General features: G+C 51.8%; 1 protein-coding gene across 2 annotated transcripts; it reads right to left on the minus strand.

Moving 5' to 3' along the window:
* Positions 1–3,915: 3,915 nt before the first annotated feature.
* On the minus strand, positions 3,916–14,072 carry PPIH (peptidylprolyl isomerase H). 2 transcript variants are annotated; one of them, XM_075172049.1, is made up of 10 exons: positions 13,961–14,072; positions 13,171–13,235; positions 12,820–12,843; positions 12,271–12,315; positions 11,787–11,829; positions 9,614–9,706; positions 7,972–8,059; positions 7,132–7,172; positions 5,746–5,834; positions 3,916–4,106 (listed from the first exon to the last, which is right to left on the minus strand). In XM_075172049.1, exons 1-9 carry the CDS (start codon positions 14,024–14,026, stop codon positions 5,766–5,768), a joined length of 534 nt encoding a protein of 177 aa, XP_075028150.1. In that variant the 5' UTR covers positions 14,027–14,072; the 3' UTR covers positions 3,916–4,106; positions 5,746–5,765. The 2 variants fall into 2 exon arrangements, with proteins under 2 accessions (XP_075028150.1, XP_075028151.1); XM_075172050.1 differs by lacking the exon at positions 13,171–13,235 and having other exon boundaries at positions 13,961–14,054.
* Between the last annotated feature and the right edge of the window lie 1,114 nt (positions 14,073–15,186).

Below are 15,186 nucleotides of genomic sequence, written 5' to 3' on the forward strand. Positions count from 1 at the left end.
TGGAGTGGGGTGGGGGAGCTGGCCTAACCCCCCCAAGGGAGCGGGCAGCCGGGCCTAACCCCCCCCCAAGGGAGCGGGCAGCCTGGCCTAACCCCCCTCCAAGGGAGCGGGCAGCCTGGCCTGACCCCCCCCAAGGGAGCGGGCAGCCTGGCCTGACCCCCCTCCAAGGGAGCGGGCAGCCTGGCCTGACCCCCCCCCAAGGGAGCGGGCAGCCTGGCCTGACCCCCCCCAAGGGAGCGGGCAGCCTGGCCTGACCCCCCCCAAGGGAGCGGGCAGCCTGGCCTGACCCCCCTCCAAGGGAGCGGGCAGCCTGGCCTGACCCCCCCCCAAGGGAGCGGGCAGCCTGGCCTGACCCCCCCCAAGGGAGCGGGCAGCCTGGCCTGACCCCCCTCCAAGGGAGCGGGCAGCTGGGCCTAACCCCCCCAAGGGAGCGGGCAGCCTGGCCTGACCCCCCCCAACCAGGGAGCGGGCAGCCTGGTCTAAAGCCCCCCTGGGGAGCAGGCAGCCGGGCCTAACCCCCACCCCAGGGTGCAGGCAGCCTGGTCTAACCCCCACCCCAGGGTGCAGGCAGCCAGGCCTATCCCACACTCCAGGGTGCAGGCAGCCTGGTCTAACTCCCACCCCAGGGTGCAGGCAGCCTGGTCTAACCCCCACCCCAGGGTGCAGGCAGCCTGGTCTAACCCCCACCCCAGGGTGCAGGCAGCCTGGTCTAACCCCCACCCCAGGGTGCAGGCAGCCAGGCCTAAGCCCCACCCCAGGGTGCAGGCAGCCTGGTCTAACTTTCCCCCTTACCAGGCAGCCTGTTCTAACCCCAGCAGGCAGCCTGGTCTAACCCCCACCCCAGGGAGCAGGCAGCCTGGTCTAACTTCCCCCCCCCACCAGGCAGCCTGGTCTAACACCAACCCCCCAGGGTGCAGGCAGCCTGGTCTAACCCCTGCAGGCAGCAGGCAGCCTGGTCTAACCCCCACCCCAGGGTGCAGGCAGCACGCAGAGGTCCTGAGCCCTGTGCCAGGCCTCCTGGTGAGGAAGGGAAAGGGTCTGGAAATTTGGGACCTGGTTGAGGAGCTCCTCGAGCCCCTCCAGGCTGGAGAAGCACTGCAGGGGCTCTGCTGCTCTCCTTGTGTTTGCGTTGCTCCCCAAGGAGCTCCTTTGATTGCACCGGCCTGGGCAGTTACTCAAGATAAATGCCTCCTAATTGAGCCATTTAGGAGCCAGGCTGTAGCCCTGGGTCAGAGGTCTCGTAAAAGTCTTGTCTTTAATCAGCCTTTTCCTAAGCATCTCATCCTTCCTTCCCAGTGGAGCTTCTCTGCCAGAGGGATGGGGAGAGACTGGGGGGCAGCTCCCCTTACCCTGAGCCCTTCTCCCCGCCCAGGCAGTCGGGAAAGCATCACTGCTGGGTTCTTTATCTTGATGGAGCCCTTCTCTAACGACCACCTTTCACCTCCTCTTTGCCCCCATCCCCTATGTCTTTACGTTACACCAGCTCAGAGAGATCCGAGATCTTTGCTGGATTCCCCGGAGGGAAGGTCCAGGGGAAACCCAGCATTCTTGTCCAGCAAGTTATTTTCCTTGGGCGCTTGAAAAATGTGGTTGTTGGCCACAGATTCACAGCCCTGCCCTTGGCTATGTCATTCCTCCCACAAAAGAGGAGGGAAAGGTCACCAGCAACCACCAAGAAGGGCGCTGACCCCATCACTCCACCATCTTTGCAACGAACGCGTATCCCCTTGGGATCAGCCCTTAGAGCATCACCCACAAATTATTGTCGCTCTCTCCATCCCAGCATGAAGAATAGATGCCGGTTCCCCACATTACACCGTGGCCAGGCGAGGGGCTCTGGTGGGGCCAAGGTCAACCCACCACAACAAGCAATGTAGGTTTATGGACACAGGTCTTGTCAAGTTATCTTGGTAACTTTTTCATGAGATCTCCAACTCAGCTAACAAAGGAAAAAGCTTTAAAACAGTAATACCATCCCGCAAGGGATCTGCATCAGAATTCTGACTTTGATGAAGAAACTAGAATGATATCAAAATTGGATGATGCTCAGGAAGTCAACTGAAAAATAAATCTTAAAATATAAGGGCAAATAGGGAATCCACCATGCGAGAGACCCTAGAGGGAGAAAATTGGGGTGAAAACGTCAAATCTCAGTGATGAAGCCTGTGAGGATGTCAGGGCCATGCACCCACAAAAGAAAATGTGGGCCACTCAACAGCTAACAACGTCTTTTGGGGGGGCAGCACTGCAGGGCCCAGAGGCTAACCTGATCCTCAGATGAGTAGAGAGGCAATCAGAAACGCTGTCTCCAGTTGCAGCATCCAGAGTTGGAGGAAGACGCTGAAGCTCAGAGAGAGAAGATCCATCATCTGCTCTACAGCAGGAGATTCCAGGACTTGCTACATAACTGAAGGGGGACTTCATCATCGGGGAATTAAACCCAAAAATGTGGTCTTTGAGAAAACTTTCAGCCAGTAGATCAGGAACAGCAAGATACATAAGCTGGAAAGCTGAAACTCTGCGCATTCAGTGTCAAAGAGAAACGTAACGGGATATAATTAGCCATTGGAACAACTTTCAAAGAGGCTGTCATGGATTTGCCGCTGTTAATTAATTTGGGGAAGCTCTGTGACCCCTGCTATGCGGGAAGCGAGACTAGCTGATCGCAGTAACATAAATACATCAGGCTGAGAAAGTGCTGCTGAGTGGACCCAGAAATAACTGGTTTCCCTGGTCTAAAAGTATAGTGAATTTGGGTACCTGCAGCCAGAACTGCAAACCTCAGCACTGCGGCTGGCAGGCAGAGCTCCCTGGAGCTGCCTGGAGCCAAGCTCCTGCCTAAATCCCACAGGGAAGGGCCATCTGGACACGTTTCCTGAGCAGGACCAGCAGCCGAGTTTCTTTTTGGTCACCTCTATCTCACAGCTGTTATCTGGGCCTGGTTTTCTCCTCTGTATTGGGAATTTTCCACCCTCATCTCACAGGAAAGAGCCTTCTGCAAAGTCTTTTGGGGCCTGGAGAGGAAAGGGATGGTGTCCTTCGTGTTTGTTTCATCACCTAATGTTCTGCAGGTACAAGAAGGTGAGATGCCTTGAGCTGGAGAGAAGCGAGCAGAGTGTGTGTCCTCAGCAGCTGGGCAATCCCAGGAATGGAGACCTGGAAATCCTGACAGCCAGAGCCTGCTTCAAGGACTTTCTAAACAGCCACGAGATAAAAGAGCACACCAAAGCACGCCTGCAGGATCTGTCCTCCAGTACCCAGCGCTTGCTATCTAGCGCACAGAGCGCACCTCCCCGAGACAGCCCCACGCAATACACTGCCGCTGCCCAAGGAGTGATGGAACGTGTCCGGACGGGATGAGGCGCCTGCATGTGACAGAACAGACTTTGTCCCAACTCCTTTACGTTTAATCTGCTGGATGAGAAAAGTCGCGCTGTAGCCCAGCCCCCAAGGAGCTAGCTGAGCTTGCAACCCAATTCTGGGAGAAGAAAGTCAGTTTTTCCACCAACCTGCAGCCCCAGCTGCGCTCTTTGTAACCACGCAGGGTAAGGAACCCCGATTTCTACTCCTACAGCGTAATCGTTCTCTGCTTCCCAGCCCAAAGCCCTGCTCTAACACCCTTGTAGCACCCCGGTAAATTCCTGTAACACCCATGGCACGTAACAGCCCCACCGCCTAGCGCCGCAACGTGCCAGGGGAGGTTTTACAAACGCTTGTTTACAACATAACTCACCATGCTGCTTTCACCCCTCTTTCCCATTTTGCAAATGCCAGCAGCAAAGCCCCTCACCACGCGCAGTACGTGTTCCCTACTGAAACAGCTAGGGATAACGCACGATGCTGAAGGAGCTGTAGCTCTTCTCACCTGAAGACGAATCTGTTCCCAAGCATGTTAACTGATGTGCACTGCACACATTTTTAACAAAATTCTTTATTTACATTTCAAAGTGTAAAAAAAAAAAAAAGATAGATGCCAATTATTAAATAATTTCAGGAGAACATCAAGAGCGCAGATCTGGCCTGGGAGAGGACTGGGGCAGTGGGGGAACTGGCTGGAGTTGGAACTGCATGGAGCCAGCACAGGCCTAACCACTGGTGAAGGAACGCTGAAACAAAGAAGAAACAGATCCAAAATGCTGGACAGCCGTTCCCAACTCATCCTACAACAGCAAGACTGTGCAGTGACACTGGGTGCCGCGATTTCCAAGTGAGTGCTGCTTGCTGCATGCACCAGCTCACGTCAACCCTGAGCTAGAGAGCACAGGAGCCCTCCTGGGTCTCCGTGCCAGGCATCTGCATCTACCTCTGAACGTGAAACCAACAGTCCCTGGTTCCCCTGGCTGATTTTAAGGGATCTTGACAACTAGCCGATTTAGCTGTCTGAAGTTATGTTCTTGTCTACAGGCAAATGCTGTTCTTGTCTACAGGCAGCCGAGAGGCAGCAGGGTGCAGAACGGCAGTTCCTAAGACCTGGCTGGGAAGTAAGCAAGGTGCCACCAGCTCGTACCTAAAAATGAAAAGCTTCCAGTCTCAAGTTAGATACTGGCCAGAGATCACGTACTCCAAACTGAAATGATCAACGAGTCTGGGCCTGAGGACAACCCTAAAAGGGACCCAGCCCATCAGCACGGGTCTGCCCATCTGCAAGAAAGCCTGTTAACAAGGTTGTCCTTATCTTTAAAAGCCTATAAATGCCTCCAGAAGTACCAGGGAAATGAAAGAATGATCACATTCCCTGTTGTCACTTCATCAAATAGGAGGAGCTCTCAAGTCTGAAGCGCTGCGGATCTGAAAGACTTTATTACGGAAGTGGGGACGCCTTTGTGGGTTAATTCCAGATGTCTTTGGAAATCGTTTCATGGAAGGTCAAAAAGTGTGGGGATTTGCTTTTGTCAGTGCATGCCTGCCTGCTGAGATTTGAAAAATCAGCAATCAAAAGGCTAATACAGCAGATTTTTGACAAGCTGCAGCCTGACACATTGAAATCTAGACAGATTTGTTTAAATGCTTGTGTTTTTTTACAGTGAAGTGGGCGGACAAATGGAAACAGAATACTGTACGTTAGCCTGAGCTTTGTCTTGAGCCTATTGGCTTAACCAAAATAAAGCCTGAATAATAGTAAATGCTGGAAACATCTCCCTTCAGATGAGGACAGTGGTATTTTTTTGAGTTAAGGTAAGACTACGTAACATGATAATTCCTTGGCCCTTCAGTGGTGGCAGTCCTATGGCCGTATGGAGCAAGGAGGCTCAAGTCCTCTCTCTCTCCTCTTCTTTTCTTGATCCCTGCCTGCCCCACACATGGATGCTCTGCTTTCTGTAGCAATCAGTGTTCACCAACCTGCAGGTGAGAGTGAAGCCCCCCACCCCCTAGACTGCCTGGGTAATACCAGCTGGATTCCTGTTGCAGTTCTCTTTCATCCACTGGTTTCTAAAGCCGAGGCTTCACGGCAGCCTAACCCCATCCAAGGCACAGCTTCCCCAACCCCATCTTCCCCTTGATTGCAGCTGCAAAATCTTAACCCTCTAGCACTGCCTTTGATGCTTGGGTAGCTCAGAGGGAAGCCAGTTCAGGGAGTTGAGCTGGCAAAAAACGAACGCTCTTAGAGAAGCGTTTTCTGGTGTTTCACCGAGCTGAGTCAGCTCTCTGCAGACTCATATGAATGTGAAAATAAGTCAGGAGAAAAGTAAGAAGCAGAGCAGCCCACAGTTCAATTGCACTGGGTGCCTGTGAAGACAGACTTACCACATTTCTGTTTCATTGCTTTACATCTCCCCACACTGAGAGATCACAACCGGCAGCTTGGGTTTGTTATTTGGACCCGTAGGCACATTCTGGGGACAAACAAATATATAACGTTAAACCTTATAAAAGCACGGCAAATCCAGTGAGTGACAGGTACTTGAAGACTGGCCAAGAGGTGTCTGTGCAGCATCAGGAGCAGGGAAATCTAGACACAGCTCTGAGTAACATAGAAGCACCATCGTGCGTTTTGGCAACGGACCCGGCCATAAGCTGGTGAACTCTCCCTGTGAGCAGAGGTTTGGGATACAGACCGGACCCCGATCCTTTGAATGGGAGGGAAGGAACAGAGCAAAAACTGGAGAGCTCCTCATGAGATAGAGCAGGCGTCATGTCACTTGAGGGTGCTCTGCCTTAAATCTTTAAAGTTACTAATTACAGCTGCAACAAGCAAAGCAAACTTGTATTTGTACAGAAGGGGAATCGGTGTACGAGATAGTCACAAAGCAACTCTCGTTCCGAACCTCTCGTTCTGCTGGACTTGGCTGCTTTCTCATGAACGTCTGTTTTATTTCCTTTAATTCACCCCTCACTGCAGTGATGCACAAAGCAGGCACACCACAACCCTTCCATCCGTGCTGCTGGTGAAGAGGGCTAGCAACACATGGATTATACCATGCCGTACAGTTCCTTGCACGCGACCTTTTCTCAATACCTAACAGTTGTCATCTCTGTTTGTGCCCCGCTTTTTGGATTCACTGATGGCAGAGGCCCTTGCGCACATTATCCCGTGCGTGTGCCATGAAGTTTGTATCGGCTGTCTTGGAGAACTCACTGCTATTTGTTAAATCTACTCATTATCCTGCCATGACACCCAGTCACGTTGGTAGCAACCACCACCCCTGAGCGTATTTATCTCCAGCTCCTAAAAGCCCATCAGAATATTCGTTTAATTTTTCTTATTAAACATGCTGATCACGGATCAGCAGAACTGATGATTTAGCGTCCAATGAATAATCCCAGGCAATGGCACAGAAGTGATCTGCTTTACACTCTTGTCTGAGTTGCTGATGGAACAGCTTTTCAATTCAGCTTCCTGAACAAATGCAAAGCATTGCAAATAAAGCCACAAGAACACAATCCCCGCTCAAAGACTAACCAGCAACCACGAAAGCACAGCATTTCTAATGTCAATCTATATGACAGCCTTTGCCTCTACAGATTTCCTGCTATTTTATAATGCTGACAACCGATAATACCAGTTATCTACACTGGTATTCCCTGGTATCCTGTAAACAGACAGCGAGAGCGAACAGAACAACCCTCGTTAATCCTCTACATGACTTTCCAACGTGGACATTCACAGAGAAATAGGCCAATTCAACTTACCTCAATTTTTCTCATGACCAACAGCCCATCGACAATTTTACCTAGAATGAGAAAAGGTATCCACTTCAGTATGGCCAGTTTTCACCTTTGCTCCCCCCCACTCACCACAGGTACATGAATTTTTGTTCCTCCTGAAAAGTCTTGTGCAGTGTATAGCTATTGGGCACTTCAGGGTTTGTTACTGATCTCTAAACCGATAAAGGAAACAATCCCTCTTAAAACATTTTCCACATTCAGAACAGACTAAGTGCATTTTCCCATCACAGGGGCGGCACGCGTAGAAATCTAGGTTTTGAGACCTGCCGCCACCAGCTGTGCTAAAATACAGCACAAACTACCTCTCTGTCAACACAATCTTTGTAATGATGCAAACCCAGCAATGAACAATATCAGCGTTACTTAAGAATTGGAGGAAGTATAAGTAGGACATCAGCTTAAAGGCCGGCCTTGAAATCCTACAGCTCAAGTGGCAGTACACGAAAAGTTGGCAGACACGGTTTCACGGAATTACTATCTAAAAACTCTGCTGAAAGCTCAGTCCTCTCTGACAGTGGAGAATAAAGGTATCCCTCCACTCATCTGTCTGTCCCTTCTGCTCTGGCACAAGGATTTATGTAGTAACACGATACACCGATGAAGGAACTGATCTGGATTAAAGCTAACATGGGAAAAAAATCTTTCATTTCCACAGTGATCCATCTCAGTATCTGGCTGCACAGATACCTCCGCTAGCACAAGCGAGGGGGGAAAAACAAGCCGTCCACGGCCGTTTATTTTAGCAGCTGCGCCAGAGGGAGCGTCCGTGAGCTGGTACGCCAGGCCTCCGCTGCAGGTACTCACCGAACACGACATGTTTTCCGTCCAACCAGTCACATTTGGAGCACGTAATGAAAAACTGACAGCCGTTGGTACTTGGACCACTGTTTGCCTGGGGGTTGAGAATGGCAAAATATGAAAAGTGTACAAGTCAGGACTTCCCAAAACTGAAGGCAGACGCATCTCACATAGGAAAGAACTGTTGCTCTAGACCTAGCCTAGCTTATTTTTAGCTTATTGCTACACAATCCAAAGGAAGCAAGATACACATCTGCAGGAGAGTACCCTGCGCTGGGACGCGGCACGCCACCACGTCTGGTTGTGCCAGTGTGCGCAAGGGCCACGCCACCAACTTTTTATTATACTTCGATGAAGGCACGTTCAGCACAAGGCTGTGCTGAAATCTGGGCTCTAGACCATGCTCCCGAAAAAAGGCTAAAATTTCTGGTGATGAGTATCTTACTGCTGCGGTATTGTCCTGGGGAACACTGAAAGGCAGGAACCAGGGCAGACAAAAAGAAGCCGATTCCTGCTATTTGGAAGGTTTCCTCAGAATAAAAAAAAACAGGTGTCTGTTCTGATGATCAGGATGAGAGAAAGGTAACGACCATATCAGCAGAGGGTTCACAGGAACGGTGTCATGCAGACGTGAAATTTAATTCACACCCAAGCGCAACACCCAGAGCATTTGCACTCTGCTAAGAAAACGTCTCTGCAACGCTTAAGTCCATTTCAATTTTTCAAAGCTCTCTTGACAACCAGGAGGTACTAAAGCAGGTTTCTGTGCTGACAAGTGAACTGGACAAGTTTTGCAGCTGCAGGACTGCACAGGACACGGTGACATTGGATCTTTTACTTATTGCTAGCCAGCTTCGGAAGGATCCAGCTGGGATGGAGCATGGTTTGGCCCGGAATGACTCCACAGAGCTGTGCCACTTCAACACAAGGCTGGTAATACCAGCGTGGGATCCCTTCTGCCACATTACAGCACACTGTTTGCTTAGCTGTGTTGTGACACCTCTTTTAGGCGATGTTTTGAACAGGATGAATAACTAATCCAAATGGTAAATGCCCAAAGCAAGTGGTTTTAAGGGCAGGGCAGCTGAAAGAGCTGGGGAAGAAGCAGCTGTGGATACGAACACTGAAGCACTGGCTCCACTTGCTTTCTATTGCAAAAGTCAGCGTATTGTTCCTACCAGACGACATGCAATGGTTGCAGTTTTTCCTACAATGTTGAACAGGAAGCGCATGTTATAAAAGATACCATGGTAACGCTGCTATGGCTTTGAAACTCCCAAATCTCTTTGTTTCACCCTTGCCGAGGTCAGTGTTTGATAACACTATCAGGAAAGAAAGAACACCACCACTTGCCACCGTATGAAAACTGTACGAACCAAGCTATTCTGAAAGCTGATCAAACAAAGCCTGCCCCAGCACTCCGACAGGTAAAAAGGAAAGGGTGCTGCAGGATCGGGACTTTTGTGTTACTCAGAGCATTAACCCATGAGTAGCCTTCTGACTAGTAGTTACAAAGCTGGCCTTTCAGACCTTGTATCCAACGGTGGAAATTTCTGTTGTCTAGCAAATAACTTACGTGCTTAGGAAAAGGGCACAGAGAAAGTACCAAATGCTTTTCAGTCTTATAATGTCATTATTTTATACTCACCATAGAGAGCAGCCCAGGAGCAGAGTGTTTCAGCTTGAAGTTTTCATCTGCAAAAGGACCCCTATATATACTGGCGACTCCAGTGCCGTCTCCCTGCACGAGAGAGGTGCCCAGTCAGCCACAGGATTTGTTCTGTAGCAATTGCTAGAGAACAATTCAATTTAAAAATTCAATTTAAAATCCCCAAGCAAAAGGACAGGGTTAAACTCAGCCCAAAATGGATGCTGTGCTGCCATTTATATACACCAGCAGTGAAGACATTCAATGTTACATTTCTGAAGAGGAACAGCAACTGGTTTCTAACTGCACAGTACATCATTTGCCACCCATATGTTGGCAGAAACCCGCGGAGATAGTAAGGATTAAGTCCAAGCCTCCCAGAGTGAGATGGAGGCTATAGATTGCTTGGTATGGACCCACCTCGACTTGGCAAGGAAAAGGGAGGGGACATAGAAGTATGGGCTGGTGTGACAAGGAAAGCAGAAGCGGTTGTGTGGAAAAAAATCGGTTGATGGTATGCTTACTTATTTCACCCTATTTTCTGTGACTTCACTGGAAACAGGGAAGTGATCTCTCTGTTCAGCAAGGACAGTTTCTAAAATACAGAGTTTCTAATTTTTGCTGTACTTTCTACCAAGTCGAGACATCTTGTACTTAACTACAAGCCCTAGCACCCAGGCGTCAAGACACTTACAAATTAAAGCAGCGTGGCCCGTAACAGCTGCAGATTGCAAGCTTTGACTGCTCACAAGTTTATAACTTTGCAGAGGGCTGACGCATGGTTCAGGTAAGACACGTAGCTTGTGGGACTGCCGAAAGGCCATCCTGCTCTTTGGTCCAGTGTTGCAGAGACACTCCTGTACGATGCCAAAAGGCCATCCTGCTCTTTGGTCCGGTGTTGCAGAGACACTCCTGTACGATGCCAAAAAGACTGAGCAGGGACCCTTCAGTGGAACAGCCTTAAAGATGCTGCAGTGAGGAACCCTTCAGGGAAAGCTGCAGAAGCCACGCAGACAGGTACCTCTGGCACGGTCAGTTAAATTTACTTTTCTGACAGTAATTTCCCTTTCTGTGTTGATTTTCCTCTTCTGTGTCACTTCAGCCCCATTTCTTCTGCCATGCTGCAACCTGTCTCCCTTCGTTGCCTTTCTACTTAATGTATACTTTCTTTATTAGGCCAAACTTAATAGGAAAATAAGATGCCAGTAATATACCATGTGCAGCTCCACCTCTTCTGCTCTGCCCTTGCTTCTTTTCCTCCTATTCTCTGTGGTTTACTTAAACTGTCAGCTCTGAGACAGGAACGTATACCCTATCTTAGCGGTCAGTGTGACCGTTCTTGCTCCCCCAGTGGCTTTGTAATAAGTGTAATTTATAAATTACAAATACTGGTGCAATCTGTAATGCTTGTTGAGCTTCAGTGGAAGTAGTAAAGCCCACTGGGACATTTGAGCAGCATCACAATTAGCAACTACCTAAAAGTCTGCTGTGGCTGAGCCATCCGCTGTGCGGTCAGTTCTCAGTGACTTTCATTCAACCAAGTTTTATAAATTTTGTATTAAAAAAGCTTTATTACCCCCCTCATACTTTGAAACGCTTCCAGAAATGAAGTAATTTTACTGGGTCCTAGGACAGCGAAGAGACCCAGCAGTCCTCCAGCCTTCCCCATATACTCGATTTATCCCCAAGTCAGAGTACGACCACCACTGCGGCACCAAGTCTCTTCTATATTGAGACAATTCACTAACAAAAAGTTAGTTTTGATTTAAACTATCTCTTCCACTAGATGCTTGGTTCGTACTTAGGGTCTCTGACCACAAAGCTAGTACAAATTCGCAGGGTTTCTTGTTTGGGGGGACAGGAGAAGGGGGAAGGACAACAGGGTAAAAAAGTCTCTGCAAGTTTGAAAAGCCTCTAGCTGCACTGCCGTGCTTTTTTTATAGAGGAAATATTTTGGGAAGGAGAAGGTATGTTCACCCAGGACTCCGTATTTGTTTTCAAGTACATTACAGTCCGTTGCAGTAAGATGGCAGCAATGCTATGAGGAAACCTCCAGTTACTACTGGGTACCTCAAAAGAGAGCCAACAGATCCCATAAATCGGCACGGACTTCTGGAAACAGTTGGTATTATACCAAGTAGGAAAAGTACAAAAGGAATATACAAGTACATACGTTTACAAAGTCACCTCCTTGGATCATGAAATCCTTTATTACCCTGAAGAAGTAAAACAATACTTTAGTTCTCAGTAGAAAAATGCCTCAAGAAGCTTCATATGTGATAAAAAGGAGTTCTGCCTCACAGCACAACAAAAGTTATCAGGGCCTACGAATGCTACAGTCTAAAATCCACAATAAATATTAACTACTGGTGGCTCTCAGGTAATTTGGGACCCACTGCTGTCCGACCAGGGATAGCGATTAGGTGACAGATGCCAGGAAACGATCCCCGACCTGGCACACCAGGAACGGGGGATCCCTCCCAGTGACCCCAGTGTACACATCTGACAGCACCCCCAAATCCCCCAAAGCGACAGAGGGACGGTATCAGCCGTGACGGACAAATGCCTCCCCGACCACCAATGCCTTTGGAGCAGGTCTCAAACCACATCCAGCTCAGCCTGCTATCTAAGTGCCCAAACCAAAGCAGAAGAATTACCTGTGGAAAGTGCTTCCTTTATAACCTATAGGGACACCATCTTTCCTGCAAGGAAATAAAAAGGAAAATCATTGCAGCTTACTGAATATCCCAACGCAAAACCCTCCCAGGAGTGCAGAGTCCCAAAGGGTTGCCCTATACGTTAGTAGCTGCTTTGATACACAACCAAGCGCTGCAGCCTGGCTCTCAGCTGGTGCTACCAGAGGCCGAGGGAAACCTCGAGTGGGCTCTGCACACTAAATGACACAGTTCCCTACAACATCTATCCCATCACCTTAACAGGATCCCACTGCAATTTGCAGCATGAGCGGGTGGGATTTGCAGACAGGGATTTTCAGAGCAACTTGAGCATGAACCATGCCCAAAAAGGGAAAGTTTGCCATCTCCGTGACCGACTGAGCCCATCATAATTTCATCAGAGCAGACTTGCATAACTCTTTCATATTGTACTGGTATAGTAAGAAAAAACTTCCAAGTGAGCCTTCTTCCTACTCGCCCAGCCCTGTTTCTCCGAGTAGGCTACTTAAAAGGATGCTATAACGCACTTACCTGAATTCACCCGTACAAAACTGCCTGGAAAACAAAAAAGAGCAGAGCGTGAGCCACATTTGAACTCCGAGGACACAGAGGGCCGCATTCAGCGAACATGCGCTGCCTGCTGTGCAGGACCTTCCTTACTGCATCGGGGATACCCCCAATAAAACGGGAACCGGCAGTAACTCCTCCCCACTTCCATTTCAAAACAGGCTTCTGCATTTTCTGCAGTTGAGGAGGCCAGATATTTAACACCGAGGTTGTAAGAGACTGAAGGTGGAGGAGGCACTGTGTTTCACAGAGGACAGGGTATATTCATTTCTCCCGGGTCCAGGCTGAGCTGCAGGAACGCCGGCTGCTCCTTACCTGAAGTTTTCCGCCGTTTTGGGTACAACGTCGGCGAACAGCTCGATCTTCATGCGGCCGACCTCCTGGGGAGGCAGCGGCCAGATCAGCCTTCTGGGCCCCGCTCAGGCACGCCAGCCCCCCCACCTCGGCACCAGGGAACTCCCACAAATTCAACCTCCTGCTGCAGCCCCCCTTCCCTGCAAGCTCCCTCCTGATGCAACCCTGCACCCCTACCCCCCTCCCCTGCAGCACCGCTGCAGGCCCTTTGCAATGCACCCCTGTAGCCCCACAGCCCCCCGATGCTCCCCTGCAACTCCCTCCCGCCACGTCCCTCCACACGCTTTCAGTCGCAGCCCTGCAAACCCCACAATGAACCCTTGAACCCCCCCGCAGTGCACCCCCACCATCGCCTTTTGCGCTTCTACCGCCCCAATTAATCCCTGCAGGCCCCCCCGCCGTGCACCCCTACAAACGCCCTCCCAGAGCACCACTGCAAGCCCCCCCGCGCTCCGACCACCCCTGGGTGCCTCACGCCAGTGCACCCCTGCCAGCCCTCCCGCCCCGGTGCTCCCCTGCCAGCCCTCCCGCCCCGGTGCTCCCCTGCCAGCCCCGCTCCTCTCCCGGTGCACCCCCACAAGCCCCCGGTGTTCCCCCCCAGGCCCCTCCCGGGGCAGCCCGCAGCCCCCGACCCGGCCCCAGCCTCCGCCGCGCAGCTCCCGAGCCCCGCCGGGGCCGGGGCCGGGGCCGGGGCCGGGGCCGGGGCCGGGGCCGGGGCCGGGGCCGGGGCCGGGGCCGCGCCCTGGCCCACCTGCCCGCCGATGGTGACATCGAAGAAGACCACGGGGTTGTTGGGGTTGGACGCTAGCACCGCCATTAGGGCCGCCTCTCCCAGAAGCGGAAGTGGCACCGGAAGCGGAAGTGGCACCGGAAGCGGAAGTGGCAGCGGGAGGCGGGGCGGGACACAGGCTTTCCCTCAGCTGCCCTGCCTGCCCGCTGAGAGCGGCAGGCAGCGGCGGCAGGAGGCAGCAAGCAGGCAGCAGCGGCAGGCAGGCAGGCAGGCAGCAGCAGCAGACAAGCAGGCAGCGGCAGCAGGCAAGCAGGCAGGCAGGCAGCAGCAGCACCAGGCAGGCAGCAGCAGCAGCAGCAGCAGCAGCAGGCAGGCAGCACCAGGCAGGCAGCAGCAGCAGCAGCAGGAGGCAGCAGCAGGCGGCAGCAGGCAGGCAGCACCAGGCAGGCGGGCAGCAGCAGCAGGCAGCAGCGGCAGCAGCAGAAGCAGGCAGCAGCACCAGGCAGGCGGCAGCAGCAGCGGCAGCAGCAGCACCAGGCAGGCAGCAGCAGCAGCAGAAGCAGGCAGCAGCAGCAGGCGGGCGGCAGCAGCAGGCGGGCGGCAGCAGCAGGCGGGCGGCAGCAGCAGGCGGGCGGCAGCAGAAGCAGGCAGCAGCAGCAGCAGCAGGCAGCGCAGCCCCACGGGCAGCACTGCAGGGAGCTGGTGACCCAAGAGCACTTTGCCCATGGAGCCCGCCGTCCCTGCGGTCAGTCCTGAGACAGGTACTGACCTGTGACGCCAGACGGCGCCAGGAGGGTGTCAGAGACGTGTCAGGGCGGTTTAGGATGCTGGCGTTATCTTGGTTGTCCAGGGGTATCCTTTATCCCTCATGGACAGCTCTAAGCTTCCCAGAAGCAAAGCCCTTATTTCCAGGGCCGGGCTGCTGCCCTCATCCCTTGGGGCAGCCCCTCTTGTCCCTCAAGCGGGGTGCGTCGCCCGCTGTGCAATGAGCCGATCTCACACACACAGCCGAGACGTTTGTTTCTTCCACGTCTGCGCAGAGATGGGTGCTGGGTGGTAACTCCACAAAGCTGGCACCCCTCAGTTCACACACGGTAAGCATTTTATACGTCCAGAGCAACAGTTATCTGTACTTTTTACATTTACACTCCGTCACCCTTACTTCTATTGGTTCTTGTATGACCCATCTTCACTTAAAGTCACAGCGTCCTTTCTTTTTACTGCGCATATTCAGTGGGGAAGGGGGT

Source organism: Calonectris borealis, chromosome 23 (genome assembly GCF_964195595.1).
Source record: "Calonectris borealis chromosome 23, bCalBor7.hap1.2, whole genome shotgun sequence".
Classification (NCBI taxonomy): domain Eukaryota; kingdom Metazoa; phylum Chordata; class Aves; order Procellariiformes; family Procellariidae; genus Calonectris; species Calonectris borealis.

Coding starts and splice junctions, on each gene's coding strand:
- PPIH (XM_075172049.1), bottom strand. CDS start 14,026: ATGGCGGTGCTAGCGTCCAACCCCAACAACCCCGTGGTCTTCTTCGAT. Junction 7,173..7,971: donor CGGAAAACATGTCGTGTTCG/GTGAGTACCTGC, acceptor TTCTCATTCTAG/GTAAAATTGTCGATGGGCTG. Junction 5,835..7,131: donor TGGTCATGAGAAAAATTGAG/GTAAGTTGAATT, acceptor GTTTGTCCCCAG/AATGTGCCTACGGGTCCAAA.